Source organism: Trematomus bernacchii, unplaced genomic scaffold, assembly GCF_902827165.1.
Source record: "Trematomus bernacchii unplaced genomic scaffold, fTreBer1.1, whole genome shotgun sequence".
Classification (NCBI taxonomy): Eukaryota; Metazoa; Chordata; class Actinopteri; order Perciformes; family Nototheniidae; genus Trematomus; species Trematomus bernacchii.
In genome coordinates this window covers 8,771,819-8,797,941 of record NW_022987705.1, presented here as the reverse complement: position 1 = coordinate 8,797,941, position 26,123 = coordinate 8,771,819, and the positions used below count along the sequence as shown (strand labels likewise).

The window sequence follows — 26,123 nt, the reverse complement described above, 5'->3', positions numbered from 1 at the left end:
TTTTATCCAAACGTTCAAGTGCTGCAGTTAATCTAACATTTTACATGTTCTTCTTTGCATGCTACATTTTCCTGTTATTAATGGATTCATGGAAACTATTTGTTGTTAATGTTATTGCTGAGCTTGCTAGTTGTAAACTTGATTTGACACCCCCGCTAAACTGAGCCTGAGTATCTTTACTTCCCAAAGTTAAGTGATGTTTATGATTAACATTGTTTATCACTTACATCTGCCTGCTCCTGCACCTGTACTGTCTTACAAAAGGACCTTTGTAGGATACACTTCTGCAATGCAAACCTGCTGCCTATCATTTAGGCTGCTTTAATACTACAGCAGCCATGCTTGACCACTGGCAGCCTTGACAGATGCATTAAGCCACATTTCCCATTTTGAGAAATGGTATGCTGTACTATGCAACCTGCACATAGTTACAAATGTATGATGACTCTTCGGATGATTATCTCTTCGATGTAACATACCTCATTGACTTTCATCTTAAAGTAGGAAACGTTTCTGGCACAATATAACATTTAAAGTATGCTCCAATGCAGTTTCCTCATCAGTGTATTGAATTAAAAAAGTAAAATAATGCTCTAAATAGGCTAAAGGCAACACTGTATCGAGCCATACATGAAAATCAAGTCTTACCTCTTCTCAGATCTCTGGGAGCGTGGTGTCGAGGTCAGTAGAGAGTGCGGTCAGCAACAGTTGATCCGGCTTTTTATACGTGCATTCTCCCTCTGAGCATAATTTGGGATTAACTCTCCTATTATTGCGGCCGTTTCTTAATCCAGTTAGGCAATCAGCGGATGGCTTTTTTTGGATCACAAAGGGGTAATTAACACCCAGTGGCTAATTCACACATGGCTTTGGTAGTAGTAGGCGGATAATCCCATCTGCACACACACAAATGAAGCAATCAAAGTAGTCCTTTTTAATTAGGGTTAACTTCTCTGAAAGGGATGTTTTTGTCAAAAGGCCTGGATGTGTCATGACATTAGGGGTTTCTGCTAGAAAGGGTCACTTGTTCTGGATAATACCAAAGACCTGCTATTCGCCATCAGTGAACTGTATTGAATTAGAGAAACAAATGGGGAAAATTAACATTAAAAGTTGTGAAATATTTTTTTTTCTTTTCTGAGTATTTGGGAGATCTTCAGCACTGAAATCTGTCTGACCTCAGCAGATTAAAGGTTACACGTCCCGCGGATGATGACAGCGTGGACTTCAAAGTCAGAGTAAGCTGTCTTATTCAACGTGTCCAAGGAACGTGCCAAAGTATCTCAAGATAACCTTGTTGACTCTTGGCATTTCATGGACAGGTCCATTATAACAAGATAATGCTGACAGTTCAAATGTTAATTTGAAATCCCAGTCAAAATACTGTATCAAAGTTTGCTGTTTTCGAATTGGTACATTTACACAATCGATTAAATTGTGTCTTGTAAAGTGCTGAAATAATCTTATTGAGAATATTTAAGGGGATTTGTAAGATTGTAATGGTTCAGATAGTTGTTTATTTGTATATCAGTGACTGATGCTGAGACACTGGTATTTTGGGGTAATTCAGCTTCCCTGATTGAATACTTGTTTGAGTTGAAGTTTAAAATAATTGCTTTTTAACACTGCACCAAAAAAACGTTCTTTCTTTACATTTAATATACCACATGGATGACTGTGTGGTAAAACATAACTATTTGGAGTCTCAGCGAGGACCACTAGACACGATTTTGTTGAAGATAATTTGATATAATGATAGTAAATGGTTAATGGAAGACAATGAGAAAAAAGGTTTTAGATGGAATCCAGCCAGCATGGTGAGCTCCAGGTCAAGTGGACTACCCACAAAGCAAGGGTCACCGTTTTGTAATATAGCCTTGGCTACACTGGGAAGTAAGTTCACATCAACACAGAGGCATTGAAGGTGAAGTGTTATGTGAAAGCTTGATCAGCTTATTAATTACTTACTTAAACAGATGGGAAAATAAAGCTTCAAGCTGGAGAGGTTATTTAAAGAGGCATTTTTCCACGTTGTTAAACTTTACTAAGAAAAGTCATTTGTAACCACACCTATTCTGGTTTGGGTATCCTTACCAGTAATGGATTTCATGAAATGGGATTATGTAATCAGGATACAGAAAAAAAGGTAACTGTATTCCCTTACAGTTACAGAAAAAAAAAGTGCTACATTACTGTTACATTTCTAAAAGTTGGGGATTACTAACAGGATTACAATGTTACAAAAAACACTAAAAAGAGCATGTTGAGCTTGTTGTGAAAGCTTGTAAAAATTGTTCTTTGTAAACTGTAGGCTAATACTTTATGTGTGAATCTATACGCCTACTGCCTGAATTTGCTTTATGGTATTCATTCTTTTTTCATTCAGTGGGTGAACCTATTAGTTCATACAATAGTGTGTGTGAGCTCAACTCTGTGCATTAAACTAAAACGGAGCATTTTCTGTCAGCTCAGGTTTTATTTCTGCTTTTTTAACTGTAGTATGTGCTCATCATGTGTTGTTCTCTTAATTGTTGGTGAATAGGCTACTGCCTGAATATGCTAAATGGAAGGCAGGTTTTCCTATAAATAAAATATCTGAGCAAAGGACACTTTAAAAAAAAAAAAAGTCTCACATAATAATTATTTGCATTGCTTTTGATGTTGGGGTAATCCAAAAATCTGGTTACTTTTTTATATTTTGATACTCAGACCTACAGTCAGTAGGTTACTGATTACATTTTGTTTTGTACGGGTAACTAGTAATTATAACGGCATACATTTAACCTTCCCAACCCTGATCCTCACTAATCTTTGTTTAGTCTGCAGTGCAATTTGTTCCTGGAAATAAACTGGCTTTCTTGGCTCTGAGTTCACTGATCGTCAACTTAACAGAAGGTGACAGTGTGATTCCCTCTGAGGAGGATTTCCCTGGTGTAAACACCATGCCATGACGAACGATCACAGACAACAGAGGGAGGGAGTGGAAAGAATAGTGGAAAACATTCATTAATCCAAATTAGTTTGATTTGACTGCCGCTGATATTAGGGGAGATAAGGTGACAGGAATACAGAGGTGGGTCCAAGACAGATACTAACAGAGAGAACATTTTTTATTTATCCAAATACCCTAATTGCAGGTTGAAAAAAAGAAAGTCTCAGTCTACTTACTTGTATGTAATGCACTTTTTCTAGGTCACCTAATATGCAAAATCCACTTTTTCATGTCTTTTATACATAAACATGTGTCCCCTCTGTGTTAAAGGTAGGGTAGGTAAGTTTGAGAAACCGGCTCGAGATACACTTTTTGTTATATTCCATGGAATGCTCTTAACATCCCGATAGCAATGAATATCTTAAGTGCTTTGACAAAAAATCCATAAAAAAATGTCATCTGTGGAAGAAGTAGTACTGTAAAAAGTACGACCAATCATTTTAGCTGTCAGCCTTCCATCTGTGCACAAACTTATCTCGTGCCCTCATTGGTCATGTGCGCGTTCGTGTGTGTTGGAGGAGGGGCTCTATAAGGAAGTGGCAGATTTTCTCCGGTTGTGTATTTTCAAATTCTAGCGATCTCGAGCCGGTTTCTCAAACGTACCTACCCTACCTTTAAGAGATTCTGAATGTTTCAGGAAAAAAGATTCGCTCACTTTTTGTCCTGATCCATTTAAAACATGTCTGAAAATTAGCTATTCAGATTTTGTCCACTTTATGATGTCATCATTTTATTTTGGCTTGTGTAACCATTAGCTAATAACCAACCAAGGAACCCCCCCCCCCACCTTATCACCTGAATCTCCTCCTAGAGCACCATTTTGTTCTTTTTAACCAAATATCTCGCAGAGGGGCGTGGGGAATGGCTCCTTATTTTCATCTAAAGTAAAAGACAGAGAATCAGCACTTTTGAAACAGGGCTGAAAGTTTGAAACAGAGGGGATTATGAGATGCTACAATGATCTGTTTGGTATTTCAGCCAAACACTTCAGAGACATGTTTTGTATATATCTGAGACCTATACTATATTGATGAAAAACAGTATAATAGGGGACCTTTAATATCTTATGCTACTGAAATAACCAACACATAAGTACTGTGGTTAAATTAAAAACAAGGGTAAACAGGTTGAGTAATATTTATTTAATGTCCATTTTATGTGTGTCATATTTGTTTCTTCATCTGAATAACACTTAACTAATGCTCTCTCCTTTTTTAATCATGAACCCTTTTTGATGAGAATAGATAAAAGACAGAAATATATTTTGTGTGAAACAAATATCATGTTAGCATCCAGTCAGGAAAGCCCAATATGGCACTGTTCCCGTAGATTAAGAGGTTTTGTTAAGGGCCAGCTGATCGACGTGGCTGAGCCTTTTGTAGACCAGACACACAAACACATAACAATAAAGAGTATCTAGTGAGACGGAGAGCCAAAGGTCGCAACCAGCATACTCTATTATTTATAGGTAAGGAGATGAAATGGTGCACACCATTTAGATGATGAGGTACATAACATGAAGCTAGCTGAGTATATTATAAGATATGGTACTAGTAATTAATCAGCCCAAACATGATGGGCAGAAGCAATATTAACAGGTCTACAGACAAGCTAACTTCTCTGAATATTATGTGTAGACACAGTGGTGCTTGAACTAAATACTAATATGCTCGACAATGCTAACCCGATGAAGCTCTGTGTACATCATCTTAGAGAAAATAGGTGTGTCTTACTGCACGTTTAGTACTACTACAATTATTAATTGATTTGGAGTCATCAGGTCACATGACATGTAATTTACAAGAATATTCAATTAAAAAAGTGCAGATTTTCTTATTAAAAATATTCATTTTATATAGAAGGTGGACTAAAATCCCCAAAAAGCATGTGTCCTCTTTCCAGTTACGTAATACAAGGCTGCATTGATTTGCATTTTTTGGGCCACATAACATGGACGCTTTTGAAAATAAAAATACTTTTCGATAAAGAATTATTTAAAAAAATATATTAAAAAAAATATATTTAAAAAAAGGCAAAAAACACTTACATTCTATACAAAGAAGTGTGTACTACTCTCTAGTGTAGGATTTGAAATATGCATTGGTTTGGAGCTGTACAGTGCTATGATGTGGATTTTTTTGTTAGGCGAATTTACAAGTTAATAAAACTATGCGTGCTGCTTTTGTTAAAAATGTAATCCAGAGGTGGTTAACTCTCTCATGAGTTTCGACCGCCATCTAGCGGTTCGTTTGGAAATGTCCGATATCCTACTCTTTATTATTTCCTTCCAATGCTGTATCATGACTGTTTCTCTGTTTAGTAAAAATAAAACTGAAAAAGACACACAAGTAGCCATATCTTCAGGTTAAGAAACATGAAGTTCAATCAATAATCACCTTTTACAGCTGCTTGTTACCTAATATACCACTAAATAATACGCGTATAATAGTCTAATTAAATCATCCTTCAGTATTGAGCTTTCACTACAAATAAGAGGGACGTGTGAACCGCAGCTGAGGAGCGGGAAACTTATTTTGGCTTTGACGTCAGGTAGGTGAAACACACCCCATCATCCGGAGCTGAAGTGCATCTGCTGCAGACACCGCAGTGTGTGTTACCGTGCCATCGCTGCAGCTGCTCGCTCCCGACACCTACCACGTCCCGCTGCAGACTTCCCGGGCCGGGAGAGAACCGGGAGAGGACCGGGAAGAGCGGAGAGCCATGGCCGAGTCCAACCCGACGTGGGGCTTCCCCCGTCTGCGCCGGGCCGCGGTAAGCTGTGCCGGGAGGAGGGAGGCTTCAACCGGGGCGGAGAGGATACTGCAGCATGGAGAGAGGGGGGGGGCTGTTCTTAGGACAGTTTAGTACTGCGACACAGAGGTTGGGATGTGCTCGTGCAAACTGCATTAGATATTTAAAAATGCATTAAAGTGAAGACACTGCTCTTATTCAGATGGCTGGTCAATGTTAAGAGTCTGTGCAGGGCAGCAGGACAGGCCAATGACAAACGTGTGTGTGTGTGTGTGTGTGTGTGTGTGTGTGTGTGTGTGTGTGTGTTTGTGTGTGTGTGTGTGTGTGTGTGTGTGTGTGTGTGTGTGTGTCTAAACTGCAGGTGTAGAACAGCAAGAGTCTTTAGTACCTTTACTGCAGTCTAACTGTGTAGTGCTTTCAACATATGCAGCTTTATATAACATATTTGGGACCGGCCTATGTGTGAAATACTTGATGCCCACACTGTAAATGTAGTTGTGGAATGCAGATGTCCTAACAAGTCTGCGATCATCCAATAACATTCATCATGGCTGCTATTTGAGTGCATATCCAGGTTTATACAGACACCTGGATGACTGTTCACTTGCTAGTGCAGGTTGTGTAAAGGACTACTGTAGGGATGTGAGTGGGAGGGAAAGCAGTTTGTATTTAGTCTGAGGTCAGCAGTTTCTGGTTTAAAGGTCTCCTTACGATGATTACAACACACCTGAATACAGAAAGCTGTTTCCTGTGCCACTGCCATCTGTGTTTAAAATAAGATCTAGCATTGTTTGTTAGTGGATAAAAACTCACAAGCCTTAGAGGTGAGAGAAAAATATCTCAGGACAGAGCCTCTTGTTTGTTTTTTATCAGATGACGCTGTATGCATTAAAGCTGTGAAAATATGAAAAGCAACACCTTTAACACATACAGAGCTGTATTTGAAATGCAAAAGTCTTCCTCGAGGTTAATACTTTCTCAGGCTCTTAGATATGTGCAAAAACTGTGGAGACAAATGTAAGGTGAGCAGGTTTTGTTGGAGAAGAGGAGAGGATGATATGTGTAAAAGATGGCAAGCATGTGAGAAAAAAGTTATCACAATGGGAAGATTGCAGGATTAGTTCTCTGCTCAATGGTTAGCAGTCTTGTGTTATTCAACTGGAAGCCAAAGAAATCTCGAATTACTTTGAATCCCTCGGCTACTGTGCTTAATACAGATGAGAAAAGCAAATGCAAAAGTGTATTTCAGCTACTTTTGCTGCATTTCCAATTAGGAAGTTATCTGCTACAAGAAAATAAGCACAGAGACATGAAGAGAGAGAAAAGTGAACAGAAACAGATATAAAAAAATACTAAACTAAATGTATTTTGACCCATTCAAGCAGGAAAAGACCATGTGACATCCTGAAAGAAAGTTTAGGTAATTGAGTTTTAACATTAAAGCTCCATGTTTGTACAGAGAAGGAAAGGTGTGAGCATGCAAAGCAGTTTATAATGAGAAAGAGTGAGGAAACAGCCATCAATCTGAAGAGCTGACTGTCAGACCTGCTGAAGTGCTGTAGAGGCCGACAGACTCCCCAGACTGACACAGAGAGATGCTGATGCTGTGTTGAGCTTTGCTAGACTGCACGACTAACACCATCCAGCTGTCAAAGCTTCTGACTGACTCCTCTCTTCCTGTACTCTTGTGCACTAATCCAGGGATAGGCTGGAGTTGAAATACACCAAAGCCAGTTTACCACATTGTTAGCATGACAGAAATAATTTCCCTTTCCTTCTATTTTGCTCCCTTGTCTAGTAAGTGTGTATAAGAATATAATAATATCACCATATCTTCCTCTTTTAGACCTCATTTCCAGGAAATCTGCATCTGGTCTTGGTGCTCGGCCCCAGCGGTTTGTTAAGCTCCGCCCCCAGTCCGTCTTCAAGCACTGACCTCGGCTTCCGCTTCAGCCAGGATGACTTCCTGTTAAAGATGCCGGTGAGAGGGGAGTTAGAAACTGAGAAAAATAGTGGTGGGGACACATTTTTATTTTACGTTTTTACATGTACTTTCCATATCTGGTGCAGCACGATGGTATCTGCTCCATACTACACACACACTCTTTCTGTCCATTTGGATATATTTTCTCTTCTATTTGCTTACTACATGCAAAACGCTGTTATTTAATTGGATGCTTTGTGTTTTTGTGTGTTTAGGTGGTGATGTTACGTTCTGTTGGTGACCTGCTGCGCTACATCGATGAACACCACCTGACATCAGACTTCACTGCAAAAGTGGAGTACTGCCAAAGTGACTGGGTCCTCCTCCGTCAGGTACACACTTCTGATGCTCGTCTATCCACCAGAGCTTGGCATGCTGCTTTTGAATATTAAGAATGTCAAGCGATTTCATAGCTATGTTTGCACACTTTTGAATCATTAAAGGGCCCCTATTAGGCTTTTGGGGGCATTCCCTTTCCAGTAGTGTGTTAAATAGTTTTTGTTGCATGTAAATGGTCTGCAATTGGACTCCTTTGTTTACTCCAGTAACATCATGACATCACTACAGTATGTAACACTCACGCTAGCGCTCCAACATATTGTGCGTGATAGGATCGGGACAACCAATAGGACCAACAGAGCCGGCCAGCTAACCAATCAGAGCAGACTAGGTACTTGTTAAAGCAGAGGGTGAAAGGCATGTAAACATGTCATAGTTGAGGCACAAAATACAAATATTAACCTGAAAATTAGCATAATAGAGCCCCTTTGAACAACACAACAAATCAGCATTCTTATCATATTTTTGTTATGTTTTATGTGTGAAAATGTGTGTGTCTTCAGGCCATTGAGACCTTTGCAGTGACAGTGAAGAAGATCGCCCAGCATCTTCAGGGTTTTGGCGCAGAGCTTTCTGAAACCGACCTTCCAGATGAAGCTAATGCCATCGAGTTCCTGCTGCACTCACACACACACCGATACCGGCAGATGAAGGTTTGCTCCTCTCTTTGTGTCTAGCAGTTTTTGTATTTGATTTCTCCATCTGTTTTTTAAATGTATTATCTTTGTCTTTTTCCGGGTTTGTCATATTCAGGACGATATCCGGAGCGTGCTGAAAGAAGGACGGCTGCTGCTGTCAAACCTGGAGACGGTCAAAGCCTCAAAGAGAGATGTAGAGGCGGAGAGGGACTTAAAATCAGACATGGACACTGTTCAAAGGTGCGGCATGCAGACCTCTGCTGTAGAGAACTTACTTGGACATAAAAACAAGTTGGTAAATAGAAGACGTACTGGGAGAAGGATGAAAAGATGAGAGGGTTTTATGAGGCATATTCTCAGCTTGATATCAACATCTTATTAAACCTTTGAGGCAGCTTGTGTGAATGTGTGTGTTGTGTGTGTTTAAGGCTCCTGGCTCAGCTCAGAGACATGGAGGAGGCGTTTGATGGCTTCTTTGAGAAACACCACCTGAAGCTGCTGCAGTACCTCCAGCTGCTGCACTATGAAATGAGGTTCCAGCAGGTGTGATGATTGGTGTCTGTCACATTAGCTCTGAGTCTCCTGTATGTTACATGGTGTGATGATTAATTGTGTGTGTGTTTGTGTGTAGATGGAGGAGGTGCTGGAGAGGATCACTGCCAAAGAGGCGGACATTGACTCTGTGGGAACAACTGTGGTTCAGACAGAGCAGCTGCTGATGGACCTGGAGATACTGGACGCAAACGCTCAGGTCACAAACAAAGTCACACAACATGCACACAGTTAGAGTTTTTGGTGACAAGCAGAAGAAAATGAAGCTGGTCTGTCTGCAGAAAAGCTCCCCCTACAGAGTTTGTCTTATTACAGATATTTTACTTTTTAAAGCCTCAGCCTTACATTTTGGCCATGCTGTTGTTTTTGACAAGTGACACCTGAGGGTGGAAGAAACTACATCTACTAATATCATATAACTAACCTTTATGAACTGTAAATACATTGTAAAAAAGGTTAAAGTTTTGTAAAAAAAACACAGAAAGCACCAAAAACTGGACAATACCATGGTGGTGACATACCCATTCCTAGGTATCCCTTCTCTAAAGCATACACTGTTTTAATTGCATTTTTTTAGTCTAAATGGGACTATAATGTAAAAAAGGAACATCATGCTGTATTGAAGAAGATTAAACTAGCGATGCAATCAATAATCCATAAGGTAAAATGTTTGATAAGGTTATAAAATCTATTAGAAGTAAGGTCATTTTCTCATTGACTTCTATACTGTCTGATTTATTTTGCAAGCAGTGGTGTCGCCCCCCTGCTGGCCAATAGAAACAGTGCAGGTTTAAAGAACTTAAAGGTCCCATGACATGGCCATTTCTACTGATCATAATTCCATTGTTGAGGTCTACTAGAATATATTTACATTGTTCAATGTTCCAAAATCACATTGGTTTCTCATACAGCATCTCTGTATAGTATGTGTATTCACTCTCTGTCCTAAACGGCTTGTTGGAGCTCCTGCCCCCCCTCCCTATGAGCCCACTATGCTCTGATTGGACAACTCGCCCACTCTGTTCTGATGAGTCCACCACCGTTACAGCGGAACATCAGTGATTATGTGTTACAATGGCATTAGCAACCAGAAAATGACACCAGTAATGACAAACAGATGAGAATGCTGCGTGGGGTCTGGGTGCCGTGTTGGCGGGATGTTGTGGGGCTCGCTGCTCCGCCCTTTGAGGCTCGAGGAGCGGACAGTGTGAGGTGGATTACTGGTGTCGTTTCCTGGTTGCTGTGTGGGATCTGCGAGACACTGCGGAACTCAGCCTGAGAACACACACACACTCACAGCCTGGCTGTGAGTGTGTGTGTTAGGAGCTCCGCGGATTGGTCCATTTGGACCTGGGTATCGTTACGTCACTATACTCGGGAAGAAAAAAAAAAAAAAAAAAAAATCTCCAACGAGGCGTTCTGGGGCAGCATAGACAGGTATTTTCTGTGTTAGAGTTTTACTTGCTACAGGGTGTACTTTGAGGGTTTGTGACTTTGCAGACCGTTTACATGCAGAAAAAGCTACATAACACACAAGGGGACGGGTAATAACCGGAAAAGCATGACATGGGACCTTTAAATATTGGCTTCACTTTTGTCCCTTGGGTCAAATGGCACACAGTCGTTGAGGCTCGATTTGATATTTGATATATTTGCTATCCACCTTTGTGTTCTCACATAAGGAAACAAAATATGTTTGATGTGTGGGAAGTGTGGAAATGAATTGAGTTTAAACCTTGATGTGTTTGTCTGTGGCTCAGGAGGAGATGGCTCATGCCCAGGTGTTGATCCTGCATGGCCACCAGTTGGCGGCCAACCACCATTACGCCCTGGCGCTCATTGTCCAGCGCTGCAACGAGCTGCGGCATCGCTGTGACCTCATCACTGCTGCCGTACGCATCAAGAGGGCCTCGCTCACCAGAGCACAAGACCTGCTGCTCCGCCTTGAAGGGGTAAAAAGACTGACATGACACACACACTCAAAGACTTACACATATAAACATAGCAGTATGTACTAATTATATATGTTTGATTAACTTTTTTTGGTCTTTGCGTTCTCTACTCCCTCTTTTTTCCATGCAAGTTTAATCATCATTAACCACTATTTGTGTAAGCTATATGTTTGTTTTGATATATAACATTTAAAAAAAATAAAAGGACAAACATTTAAAAAGGACAATTTCCACATGTGAGTCTCCTTTTTGTTATTCGTTGTAAATAACATATATAATGTGTTTGCAAAATGTGTATCTTGTGTTGTGTCCTACGTTAGTAATGGTCTGTAGTTTAATCATTAACCACTATTTGTGTAAGCTATACGTTTGTTTTGATATATAACCTTGACAAAAGTAGAAGGGCAAACATTAAAAAAGGACAATTTCCACATGTGAGTCTCCTTTTTGTTCTTTGTTGCTATCACATAAATAACATGTATAATGTGTTTGCAAAATGTGTATCTTGTGTTGTGTCCTATGTTTGTGTGTTTGTGTGCAGGCCCTTCGGTGGTGTGACGAGGGTGCCTATCTTCTGGCGAGTCAGATGGTGGACAGGTTCCAAACCCGGGAGGGAGCTCAGGAGGCGCTGCAGTACCTCACCTATCACCAGGAGAGGGCGCCGTCTGCATTGAAGAACAGTCAGGACATCGTCAGCCTGGAGCTGGAAGCCATACTCACCCCACAGCTGCAGGTAACCCTCTGCCATACTGATATACAAATGCACAAACGCAACATTATCCACAACTCCCCTCAAACCATACTGAGGAACAGCTTCTATCCGAGAGCTGGGGCCTCCATCACTCCGATCCCTGTCCAACCTCAGAGCACATTACAACAACTGTGAACACACACACACACACACAGTGGCGGCTCCAGAGTATTTTTGTTGGGTAATCTATGGTAGGGCTAACCCATACAGTGGTGGGGCTCAAGTCAGTATTTGCAATGTAATTACATACACGCTATATCGCCCCCCTTGACAGTGAAACGCCACGCGTGAGGTTTAGATTATTTCCCTGTCTCAATCCAAATTGAACTTTATGAAATAAAAAGGCACATTTGTCTTGTAGTAAATAAAAAGGGCGACCTGGAGCCAATCCTGCAATTTCCCCACAGGTGAAAGAGTTGACGTGCTGAAAACCCAACCCCTGGGGTCTGGGGGGATTCTTCCCTGGGAGTTTTTTTGAAATACTAATATAAAATACACATTCTGGTACTCTCTTGAGAAGAAAAATAAATCAATCTATTACTACACGACATATTTAAAAAGAAATGAATGCCTTTTTTGTTTTTTGTTACTTTGTTCTGAAAGCTGAACCTGCTGCTCCTCACAGAGAGAAGAGGGAAGAGGCTGTGTGAATTACTTTACATTGTGGATAAGGGTCGATAGCCCCCATTGTTCTGTGTGTCAAAATGAAAGACAGCCCACACACCTATCAATCATCAAACCGTGGGGTCTGATTTGATAGAAATCAACACGTAATGTTGTATCCATGGATGTATAAAGAGAAGTTCTACCGCAAAAACACCACGCCGTTATCGTGATTCTGATTGGCCAGAAGACATTATCAAAGATGTTTTATTGAGAAGACGATCACTACGTGACAAAAGTTTTCAAAACCGTTTCTAGTCTTCGGTATTTCCAGACAAGTGGCTACTGAAATCAATCTCACTAGCTGCTGTCTGTGCAATTTACTCCGCGCGAGTTGGCGGACATTTTTTTGCTTACTTCAACATCAATTTTCATGGTGGGGCTAAGGTGGGGCTAAGCCATTTCTTGGTATGGCTGTAGCCTACCCCAGCTATACCCTGGAGCCGCCACTGCGCACACACACACACACACACACACACACACACACACACACACACACACACACACACACACACACACACACACACACACACACACACACACACACACACACACACACACACACACACACACACACACACACGCTTTAGACTGGAAGTGTAAATATGCACATTGACATTGAATTTTATCTCGTTGCACTGTCATCGCTACTACCTCTGCTTTTACCACTCTTATTTATTTATTGTGTCTATTTTTTACTGCAGTGAGAGTTGTCAAAGAAATGTAGTTGTACTTTGTATAATGACAATAAAGATATATTCTATTGTATTCTATACCTCTTTCTTTCTAGTCCCAAATTTCCATGGTGGCAGAGAAACTGAACTCGATGCAGTCCATGATCAGAAACAGAGAGCAGTGTCTGAAGAAGCTGGCCGATGTACAAATCAGACCCATTCAGCTGGTGGCCCCGAGGCCCGAACCCGAACAGACCTTGCAGCGCTGCAAGTCACCCCTCTTCTCCCCAAAACATGGTATAATCCCCATCCAAAGGTCCTTCATGTCTTCCCATAGCTGTTGTTTCTGTGGTGTGGATTTGTTTTCAAGGTTCAGATTCTGTCCACTGTGTCAATACAGCAACACTGCTATTGTTTTCACCTTTGAGTCTGTGTGTTTGTCATCATGACCCACATTTACTCTCAGAAACTACCACAGAGGATGTATTATGTCATTTGCAAGGTGTCATATTTCTGTCTATCCGACAGATGTTGTAACCACGATACAGTGCAACAGTACATGATGCTGCTGACTCTCATTACCAGTTGTATTTGTTTGTTTCCACAGGTGTAGACTTTAACGTCCTCAACTCCAAGTTCTCCTTTGACCTGCTACCTGGCAAACGAGCGGCAAGAAAGAACAACAACCAACGCAAGGTGTGTGTTTTTAAACCTAATGTAAGATGGATTGGCGTGAAATTTGTGCAGACATTCCTCCTTGAGATTAATTGTTATAATTTCCCTTTTCTATGTAGTGCCATCATAGGGTCAATATTTCAATTTGTCCAATGACATGGTACTCTGGTTAATCATCAAATACCTGCAAAACTAATGAATCTTCCTCCTGGGTTTAGTGACAGGGCTTTTACAAATGTGTCGAAGACTCCAACTGAGTGTCTTGTCTGTGTTTTCAGATCGAGGTAATGCATGATTTTCAAGGCAACCGCAGCTGTTTGTATGGCTCCACAACAGAAACAGATTCAGAGGCAGAAGACAATCCAGAGCAGGTCACACGGTACGCAATCTGACACATTATTGTTCTTAAAGTCGAGACTCTAATGTGGCACTGTCTGTATACTATATGGGCTGCAAAATGCATTTGCTGAAGGGGGCATCATTTCAAGGCACGCATCATGTGATACTGTTTCAAAATTAGAGAATACATTTTTTTAAATCAGTGCACTCCCATAGCAAAATCAGAGCGCTAAATACATATTGAACTATCAAAACAACAGCTGTAAAGACAGTTGTTTAGTATTGTGTTAGAAAAACTGTAAACAAAAAAAACCTGTCTGAGGCGTAGGAGAAACAGTATAAAAGATCTGTCTGCAGCGCCAGACTCCAAAAGTTATGTGGGCAGCGTCCCAACTGGCACCGCTTCTGTGGTCTATACTGTATTAATCTGCAGACAGATGAACGTAAAAGCCTTTTCGTGCCAACTCCACAGCATTAAGTATTTTCTTTAGCTTTGCATTTATGTTTTTTTCTAATTCCTCTCTTTTGAACTGTTTCTAGCCATGTAATGAAGGAGCTGATCGCTACAGAGAGGATCTATGTGGACGAGCTGCTCTCTGTCCTTCTGGTGAGTTTATTTCAGATTACTCTTATGGTATTTTGAATTTCCCCTTTTCCTGTCAAGTTTTCCCTCTCCTCTCCTCTCCTCTCCTCTCCTCTCCTCTCCTCTCCTCTCCTCTCCTCTCCTCAGGGCTACAGAGCAGAAATGGAGGACCCATCCATGTCTAATCTTCTTCCTTCAGCTCTGCGCAGCCAGAAGGACGTTCTGTTCGGCAACATGCCAGAGATTTACCAGTTCCACAGCAGGCATGACACAGACACACACAAACTCACAAACACACACATGTACACAAACTCACACACAAGCTGTCACAGACTTGTCCTTTCAGTGTTTTCATGAGAATCCAATTTCCTTCCCTTTTCCTCTCCGTTTAGGATCTTCCTCCAGGATCTGCAGAGTTGCCTGGAGACACCAGAGAGGGTGGGGTCTTGCTTCCTGCAACGGGTGAGGACAAATTAGGATCAACAGAGGAACTTCATGTGAAGTGATACGCCATACCACATCTAATCGTAAATTATGTGTGTGTGAGCAGAAAAAGAAGTTCCAGGTGTACCAGCGTTACTGCCAAAACAAGCCACGCTCCGAGTTGCTATGGAGACGGTGCTCTGATTCAACCTTCTTCAAGGTACTTACACACCATATATATTATTTATAATCAATTATCCGGTGATTCTCTCATATTGACTGTATGCAAGTCAACCTGTTACGATTTTTAGAATACAATGATGTTTTCCTATTACGCCGTGTACACATCTCTATCTCCCTCCCCCATCCCTCTTCTCCCTCTTTCTCTGCAGGAGTGCCAGAAGAAGCTAGACCACAAGCTGGGTCTGGACTCTTACCTCCTGAAACCAGTCCAGCGCCTCGCCAAGTACCAGCTGCTACTCAAGGTTCTGTTCAGCTGAGTCAGTCAGTGATGGAGAGACACACCATGCATGTTTCAGAGATTTGGTTTTCCCAAACAATGAAGGTTTTTCTGCCTTGTTGAAAAATAGTATCTCTTAAAACGCAGCTAAGATGTTTTGCACTGCCCTACATCTTTGCTGCTAGGGTTAATTTGCTTGTTATAAATATGGTTTATTTCTTTATTCAAGGTTTACAAAGATGTTTCATTTGGCATGTGGTCCAAATTATTTCATTCACATGATACGTTGACTATTATGCTTGCTAAAAGCTAACATGTTTACAACCTTTGTTTGACCTTTGACCTGATAATGGCACTAGAGGAAAAGTAAAGGAATCAATCAAAGTTATTACATTGAATGTTAAGGAGGACATGAATGAGTGAACTGAATGTCATGGCAGTCCATCCAACGGTCATGGAGATTTTTCACTCTGGATCAAATAGGTGGACTGACCATCCATAAATTCATGTAATCATGTGGTCAGGTCTGTCTGCACTGTTATAGGTTTTCACAAGACAAAACACAAAGCTGCATTTAGATTGATTAAGGACAAATGGAAGATGGCACAAGAGGCAATCAGTCAAGACAGTTATAACAACACTTGTGAAGATACAAGTAGAGGTCTTAAACAGGCACAGAGGAAATGTCAACATAGACAGATTAGATCAAGTATATACACTGACTTGTCATCCTGTGTCTCTGTGGTGTTTCAGGAGCTGCTGAAGCACTGCACGGAGGATCTGTACCGCTGTGAGCTGCAGGAGGCTCTGGACTCCATGCTGGAGCTGCTGAAGTCTGTCAACGACTCCATGCATCAGATCGCCATCACTGGATATCAGGTACCAACCACTCAAATCAATAGATCAGATGGAGTGGATGTTTATGTCAGCGGATGCAAGATTTATGACACACCATTATGCTTCAATATAAAACGGTTCAATCCTCATTTAATATCTATAACCATATTTCTCATTGACTTCTGTTTTCTACTACCTCAGGCATAAATTACACTCAAAACGTTCTTGAAAAAATCTAATTAAATGGCTTTAATTTATTATCTATGCTCCATTGTTGCTTTATATGATTGATATGAGTTTGTACAAGAGTTTTGCATACCTGCACCTAAGAAAGTATGGCATGAATTGCATTGAATCATGTTGATTAATAGCCTATAGTCCTAGTGTTTCCCATACATTGATTCATTTGTGGCGGGCCGCCACAAATGAATATCGTCCGCCACAAATAGATCTAAAAAAATAAAAATAGAATCAAATTCTGTGGGAAACACTGAGTCCATGTCCATTAAAGGTCACCTAATATGCAAAATCCACTATTTCATGTCTTTTATAAATAACCATGTGTCCCCTCTGTGTAAAGACATTCTGAAAGTTTCAGGAACAAAGATTTGCTCGCTTTTTGTCCTGATCCATTTATATAAAAACCTGTCTGAAAATGAGCTGATCAGATTTTGGCCACTTTATGATGTCATAACGATTTTTTGGCTGTGTAACCATTAGCCAATAACCAACGAAGGTAACCCCCTCCCCACCTTATCACCTGAATCTCCTCCGAGAGCACCATTGTGTTCTTTTTAACCAAATATCTCTCAGAGGGGCGTGGGGAGTGGCTCCTTATTTTCATCTAAAGTAACTATTATGGGATGCTGCAATGATCTGTTTGGTATTTGAAGCCATGTTTTGTATATATCTGAGACCTATAATAAAGTAATGTAAAAGAGTATAATAGGGGACCTTTAATTTGACTGTACAGTAGTTACCTCTCTGTCCCCTGTCTGCCTGTCCCCTGTCTGCCTGTCCCCTGTCTGTCTGTCCCCTGTCTGTGTGTCTCAGGCCGACCTCAGCCAGCTGGGCCGGGTGGTGCTACAGGGGGGCTTCAGCGTGTGGATCAGCCATAAGAGGGCGGCGGTGCGCATGAAGGAGCTGGCCCGGTTCAAACCCATGCAGAGACACCTCTTCCTGTACGAGCTCGCCCTGCTCTTCTGCAAGCGCCGAGACGAGGACAATCACGACAGGACGCCCTACTACAGCTTCAAGTCCTGCCTCAGAGTAAGAACATATCATATGTAGGGATGGGTACCGAGCCCCGGTATTAAACGGGCCCCGGGGCTGAATTATTAAAGACCGTGGTACCGTTAAGCTGCAAAGTTATCGGTCTTTTTATCGGTACTGGAGACATCTAAAATATATGTCATATGTATTATGCTACACAAACATTATATTGCAGTTTTAGTGTCGCCAACTCCGTTTCTAATATGCAAAAAGACTGCAAAATGCGTCTATGATTATTTGTAGTATTTCCGATCTTGCCAATCCAGACGAGAGATCTCTCTCTCCCCCGTCTGTGTGCGAGGGGGCGGGGCAGTTTACACACACGCGACTGCTACATGCAACACACACACACACACACGGAGGAAATGGCGGAGAGAACTCGTTCCAAGGTGCGGTTAAACTTTACCCGTCTTGAGGTGGACAATGCTCGTTGCCAAAAGTGCAATAAGAGTTTAGCATGTAAGGGCGGTAACACGAGCAATTTGTCTAAACATTTAGCAAACGTGCACCACATTCAGACGGAGAAATGCACCGTTTTTGACTGTCTTTCTAGTAGCTCTGTAGCCCCATCCACGAGTAACGTTTCCACGTCAGGTGTTATGTATGCTAGCAGCAACACACGGAGCTAACTCAATGATACAAACATGGGTTAATGATTAGAGGTGACTGAGTTATTTATTTTGTTAAAGTTTCAGCTATTCTGTTTACAATTCTGTCATCACATTATTTAATACGATTTGTTAAAACATTGTTGTTTCTTTTGATGTGAAATATTATTTATTTAATTTAAATAAAAAGTAATGTTAATTTTGTTCACAATTTGTTTAGTTAGTTTACCTTATTTTTTCTCTCCAAAAGAACCGTTAAGAGTACCGTTAAAAGACCGGATCGATAAGCGGTATCGATAAAAGTAGTAGTACCGTTAAAACCTTAACGATACCCATCCCTAATCATATGTGACTTTTTTAGATACATGTGGCGACATCTAATGCATTCCAATTCAGCCTTCCTGGAATAAATTGAAAATGTACGATATCCATTTTTCTGCTGTATTGTATTTTGTATTGCTGTTGGGCGTGGTTGAATTTAATTATGGAAATATCTACTTAGAGCCATTGAAGCTGACAGATAATGGTGAAATGTAAATACTTTTCTCTCTTTCTTCAGATGAGTGCAGTGGGAATCACAGAAAATGTGAAAGGAGATGTGAAGAAATTTGAAATCTGGTACAGCGGCAGAGAAGTGGTGTACATTGTCCAGGTATTTCAATCTCTTACTATCTGATCTCTAACTTATTTGCAGTGTTTTAGTGTCTGTACCTTTAGCCCGTTCAAGCAAACTTCTCATGTTGTGGTCCTGTGTGTGTGTGTGTGTGTGTGTGTGTGTGTGTGTGTGTGTGTGTGTGTGTGTGTGTGTGTGTGTGTGTGTGTGTGTGTGTGTGTGTGTGTGTGTGTGTGTGTGTGTGTGTGTGTGTGTGTGTGTGTGTGTGTGTGTGTGTGTGTGTGTGTGTGTGTGTGTGTGTGTGTGTGTGTGTGTGTGTGTGTGTGTGTCTAGGCTCCCACACTGGAGATCAAAGTTGCCTGGCTGACGGAGATTCGAAAAATTCTCACCAACCAGCAGAAAAATCGCCAAGGTTTCTATTACTGTTATATTTGATTTGCTGCCTCTACGTCTTTCATAAAAAAGCCTGATTTTATTATTATTTAACTTGGATTAATCTCATATTAGTTCATGTTTACAAGTAAAATAGAACAGTACATCTATTTTCCAACATCTCACAAGTTTCCCATAGAAATACCAGATATTTATGTTCTTATTAAGGTCTTGCAATATAATCATGTTTGTTTTTTTGATTATTCAATGTGTCCTTTGTTCCCTTTTCTCAGATGAGGCTCTTACACTTTCAGACAACCCTCTCTCTGACAGGTGATTATCTTGCATAACCTGCCTATCTTCCTCTGTGTCTGTTTTTGACCTTGTGATGCGGTCCAATTACATTCAGATACCAATTTAAACGTAATACACTAAGAAAAGGTTTCTCTCAGCTAGTGTTTATGATGATTCAATAACCCATTTAATTTCACCCGCAAGCCATCCTAACTTTGTTTTTACAACAAAACATTATGGTTATATATGCAGGTTGTTGAGTTAATGAACACGTTTGTATGTGAGCAGTGTGTGTATTTGTGGTTGGGTTAGCATTTTTGTCATTACCCTGGAGAACTGGTAATCATGACTATGATGCCAAGTTCTGCAGATGGCTCTAACCCTGTCTGTGGCGCTCTCCATGCTGATGAATTCCAGCTCCATGGAGAGCGCCATACACAGAACCAAGAGCTTACCTCAACCCTGCATGAGGGCAGTAAATACCTCATTGGGCATCTTAAACAGTCCTTAAATGTTCCAGCAGGTACTCAAATATCATAGGGTTACTTTTTTTAGATGTTAAGGGTATCTATAGAGACAGTGGCCAAAGTGTAGGTCAGTGAACATTTTTGGAACACCATTAGAGGTTCTCGTAGATACTGTAGTTGTTATTCAAATGTTTGTTAGCCATTAAAAGCACTGGTTATCTAGGATACTGTCAACACTGTAACTTAACAGGGGGTGAGTGTGTGTGTTAGTGGGGTTTTTGTAGGAGGTACCAATGTTGGGTTTACTGATAGCATGAGAGCATGTTATACTTTCAATGAATGGTTGAGTCCCGAACTTCACAATGAACAACTAGTTTGCTCATTAAGGAGAATTATTAACATTTGCACAAAGTTTATTGTGATTCAAATATTTTAAGACCATGGTATAATTGTAATACTTAAAGGATAAAGCTGGCAATTCTCTTTGACCAAAGTCTATTCAACAAATTCCATGAAACAACCAAAACCAACAATCAATTGATTGTAACAAGTATTGTTTAGATATCCAAATGCCTATGTATCCATTTTCTCTGAGCCAAAGATCTCCAATATTGTCCAAAAACAATTAAAAACACATCACTGGTTGACTTCATCACTACGAATAATACTATATTTATTATTTAGTACATTTCACATACACTGTCCTGCTGCTGTAAATACTAGCAGAGCATATGTGTATTATTCTGCAGCTGAAAATAGTCCCAAACAAATGAACTGTTTCTGATGTTAAGGTAACCTTCAACCACAACTACAGCGTTCGTTTTTAGAGGAAATTTGATGTAAGTCTCTTACTAATTTTCTTCATTCGGACACGAACACATTGTTGGTTTGGGTCTTTAAATGGGGCTTGTTGACTATATAAAATATTAGCTAGCGTTATCCTTGAAGTAGATGTATTCACAAGGATGCATAGTTTAAATGTCAAAGTATGTGAGCATGGGATAATCATATTCTGAGATGTTTTGTGGTGTTTGTGATTCTTACTATGAGATGGAGGATCATATAATGAGAATGGTTGAATGATTTGTGAAGGTGTAGGTCATGTAGCATCTGCAAGTAATTTAAGTGTTTCTACTTTATTTACCAGATGGGAAGCTTTAACGTACTTATACAAAGTAACTTTTAAATATCTTAATATTTCTTTCATATGTTGGAATATATTGGAAAAAACTCCACTCATCCAAGACTTAAAGCCACACTGTGGGTTATTTGCAGATGCTGGTAAATTAAAGGTGGGGTAGGTAAGTTTGAGAAACCGTCTCGAGATACACTTTTTGTTATATTCCATGGAATGCTCTTAACATCCCGATAGCAATGAATATCTTAAGTGCTTTGACAAAAAATCCATAAAAAAATGTCATCTGTGGAAGAAGTAATACTGTAAAAAGTATGACCAATCATTTTAGCCGGCCCGGCTAAAATAACTGGATGGCCTACCTGCCTGTCAGCCTTCCATCTGTGCACAAACTTATCTCGTGCCCTCATTGGTCATGTGCGCGTTCGTGTGTTGGAGGAGGGGCTCTGTAAGGAAGTGGCAGATTTTTTCCGGCTGTGTATTTTCAAATTCTAGCGATCTCGAGCTGGTTTCTCCAAAATTACCTACCCCACCTTTAAGGCCTTGTGTGTGTTCAGATTATTGTGTACTTTAATATTTCCATATATTGCAGTGATCTCTGATATAATTGATATTTGGATTATAAACTCAAACCTCTTTTGAAATCAGACGCTGAAATATATGTGACTGTGGATTTATAGGAATGCTGTTTTAATTTACAGAATGCGGATGAGCTCGTTTTGTGACACCGTGAATGTTGTTGTTGTTGTTTGTTTTTGTTTGTTGTGGTCGTGTCTTGTTCCCATGGTGATGGGGTTTAGTGCATCAGTGATGTGTGTGTCGTGGGGCGGAGCATCGGTTGGAGGCTGCTCAGCGTGTCTCCCTGTTCCTAACAGCTCCTCGACAACAAGCCACTCCCACAGGACTCGAGGGGAGGAGTCTATTTACACAAGCCCCGCCCACTCCGAGCCAGTGGTTAATTCACCTCGACGCAGTGAGTCGCTGAGACAAAGCAGAACACAAACTAATCACTTCTTATCATATTTGTCTTTACAGTCATTAATTCACACAATTTCTTTTGAAAAATGCAAGAAAACATTTGTCGTAAAGACTCCATTTGATGTCGGTTATTCTTCAGCCAGATCTTAGCTAATGTATCTTAACTTTTCACTTGACCTTGTTCTGGAAGTTGTTCCATTGTTCTGACAGAAAACACACTTAGGAGTTAAATATATGATACATCAAATAATAAAAAAGCTTAAACACAGAATCATGTCAAATGAATCCTTTGATGGCAAGTAATAAAAAAAAAAGCCTATATTGAATTTTTACAGGCAATCGAGTATCTATATTTAGCACTGCAACTGTCCAATGACACCACTATGAAAATGATCTCACTTCGATTGAATGGCTGCACACATGACTTCAAACAAGCCTAATGGTTTATAAATATTTGAGTAGTTTTCATAATCCCCTGTGTTTCTGTATCATTTCCACAGTGGATCATGGAGTATTAGTGATTAAAAAGTGTAATATTACCTTTTGTAGTAGTCTCAGTTTTCTCTCCGCCTGCAGCCTGGCCTGTTCCTGCTCACACCGTGGCGATCTGTGAGGGCCTGGAGGACTGGGGGGCCGCTACAGACCTCTCCAACCTGTCGGACTCAGATGAGGAGGATCAGCCTTCCCCTCTGGTGAGAGTTTACTTCTCATGGCACAAGGGGTACTGTAGAGGTTATGTGTAGGCCTTTATGAAGCCTTGAAGCTGTATCAGCACCGAGACGACAATAGGTGCCATTAAAGAGACGACAATAGGTGTCATTGGTGGCAAACGGAAGTATACCATGTGAGTGCTCTCTTAACTGGATGATGGGAGTCCTCTAGCAAAGGCAACCTTATACAGATGATAAGCTTGGTGGGCAATCACATAGACCAAAACTCAACAGACATAATTCTGGGATGACGGCATTAAAGCTCGTACCTCAAAATATTCCTATTCAAGGGGAGGTAACGATGTGTTTTTTTGTTAGGCTGGTGAATGGAATATTTGGAAAAGTTTACATGTTAAAGTGCCGTAGTTTTTCCCTTTCCGTTTCTTATATAAATGTAAGAAGGCTGCACAGTTTTATGTTTACCAGTTAAGATTGCACCTGAAATGCTTGGAGGTCTGTCAGTTGGAAATTACAACCTGAAATTACAACTTTGTTTGGAACCGAGCATAAATCTAAGGCTTAAGTCGAATAGTCCATTTAGCTTAGGAACCTTCCTAACCGAGTGAAATGACCCGGAAGTCCCTCAGTGGCAGCCATGATAAGTGCCGTTCGAATTCTCTAGATGAAAGGAAAGGAGGTTTCAAACTTCCTTTATAACCTCCTTCCTGGACCTCCCTTTACGAAAGGAGAGGAGAAAATGCTGCCCCACAATGCCTTGCAGCCGCAGCACACAGTCGGCCGTTCACGGAAACATCCGATTATGACCGACAAATGATATCATGAAAGTTACGGTGCTTATTAAGCTTTTTAAAACGTGGTAACTTGCCAAAGTGCTTTGTTTTGAACGTTCATCAGTATTATAATCAAAAAGAGAAATATGGACGTTAGTTTTTACTGAAATGATCAAATAAAGTCAACATTTCACAGTCTTGACAGAGCTGTGTGGGGTTTGTTCAACTTTTAAAAGATGTTTGAATGGTGATATACACAGTGATAGATGTTAAGGACTAACGTTTATAATAAATACATTTGTATTTATTTTAAGATCTTTTCATACAATCATACGTATTGGGATCATTTGTATTAATGTGGACCGGAGGGAGAGGGGGACGAGCATAAGTTTCACTTTCCTTTTTTATTTCAATTCCAACTTTGGTCATGAAGAATATGTTTCTCTGTTGTCCACGTTCATAAAGCATAAAACAACAGCATCAGAGCACGGTGCAGAGTCTCTAGATGAGTTTACAGTCGTCCGTTCTTATTCTACATCCATGTTGTAGTCCGCTGTATAGAAAACTGTAGTTTCCATAGTTTCCCCACAGCAGCAGACGCACATTTATGACCTCCGCTGGCGCATCATAAACACGTCGGATAGTGAAAGTGCAGTCGGATTCTCTAAAGTACCGCAGTCTCTTCTCCTAAATCCTTTTGAATTCTCCTATCGACTATCCCTTAACCCCGTGACGTTTCACTCCGAGGTCAAGGAATAGACGATAGGGTTAGACGTTAGGAGCTGATTTTTGGACTATTCGACTGCAACCTAATACTCAATTGGACAAAAAGTGCCTGTTGATTGGCAATCAACAGTCAATATATCTGTCTTTCCATCAATCTATTAAAGAAGATTTAGGGCTGTTGTGAAGGTAGAAATGTATTGAAATGCAACGTTCTCCTGTCTTTTACTTTTCCTTTTCTTGCCCCAGGTGGTGGGCAGGTACCGGGTCCTGGTAGAGAGCAGCATGGCCAGCACTGATGACATCATCTTCAACTGCGGTGACGTAATCCAGCTGCTGCATGAGGAAATGTCGGGAATGTGGTAAATAAGCTGTTTGTTTCAATAATGTTGATTCAGCCTGGAGTTGAAAGTACTGAACTTATGTTAACATTCCATGCGTCTGTGTTAATGTGTGTGTAATCATAGGATGGTGAGGAATATAAGTCGTAAGGAAGAAGGGCGTGTTTTACCTGAGGACCTGCACAGGATTCTGGGAGAAACCTGCTGAGTGCCAATCAGAATAGAGGATATATGACACACACACAGAATAACAACTTCCTGACCAGAAGGGGGCGTCCGACTCTGCGGAGATCATCAGATCGAAGCACATCATCTGCATTTCACTCTTCAAACTACTGTGACACTTTCACTACAGAAGGGTGTAAACTACAGAAGTGACCTCAGAAGACTGTAACAATGCAAAGCACATACGTGGGACATATATGTATTTATTTTTCTGTTCAAGCTGTAGATCATTTGGATTAAAACTTAGAAATATTCATATGTACAGAATGGACTTATGTTGGAGACTTCAGGTTTTATCATTTCTATTTTCTTATAAAATATGACAGAAATTGTAATGTTCACGTGCCAAATAGCCGAGCTAGTGATTGTGGCTTCTTTTTGTACAACACTGTCAGTTATGGAAAGTAGCTTTACCTTGTGGTGTCAGTTTTCAAAGAAATCTAACTCTGTCTTTCTTTCAAACAGCAGCCGGCTACATCACTAGTGTATGCAGATCATGGTTACTCAACCTCTTAGCGCAGCCATTTAGCATCTGGTTGTTGTTGTTGCGTTCACACATCTGAGGCCAGAGGCCTGTACGACGAAGCCGGTTCAACCTAACCTGGATATGTTTGAGTTACCCGGTTTACCTAATCCAAAACAAACGCGCTCTCGCTAAGCGGTCCTACGACGCTGGTTATCAACTCGTTAACTCAAGCCAGTTTTGCCCTATCTAGTTATGTGCGCGTTCACATAAAAGGGGCGGGGTTAGCAACATTTGACCAATCACAAACATGGACAAGCGTACTGACAGCGCAGTGTCATACTTCCTGAATGAAAAGTGAACTATAATATTAGACAAATATTAAGACGTTAAACTTTAAACATCCATGGCTTAAACACTTTATCCAGGATAAAAGCCACATAGCTGCACCTGCAAGGTGAATACAGCTGGTAAAAGAAAAAGGGTTTGAATGCGTACATTAACAGGTTTATGATATCACTGCCCCGTCTAAGACACGAGTGGATCTGACTTTAATTACATTTGACTCGAGTGTTTCG

General features: G+C 40.6%; 1 protein-coding gene across 1 annotated transcript; it reads left to right on the top strand.

The window, feature by feature from the left end:
* Nucleotides 1-5,713: 5,713 nt before the first annotated feature.
* On the top strand, nt 5,714-25,344 carry LOC117490494 (proto-oncogene DBL). Its single transcript, XM_034140255.1, has 26 exons — nt 5,714-5,764; nt 7,590-7,724; nt 7,943-8,059; nt 8,570-8,719; nt 8,820-8,944; nt 9,133-9,247; nt 9,336-9,455; nt 11,017-11,208; nt 11,750-11,941; nt 13,413-13,593; nt 13,904-13,992; nt 14,250-14,350; nt 14,851-14,917; nt 15,041-15,156; nt 15,286-15,355; nt 15,444-15,536; nt 15,709-15,801; nt 16,530-16,655; nt 17,667-17,882; nt 19,053-19,145; nt 19,440-19,518; nt 19,772-19,811; nt 22,250-22,347; nt 22,929-23,044; nt 24,766-24,878; nt 24,984-25,344. Exons 1-26 carry the CDS (start codon nt 5,714-5,716, stop codon nt 25,063-25,065), a joined length of 2,970 nt encoding a protein of 989 aa, XP_033996146.1. The 3' UTR covers nt 25,066-25,344.
* The last annotated feature ends 779 nt before the right edge of the window (nt 25,345-26,123 follow it).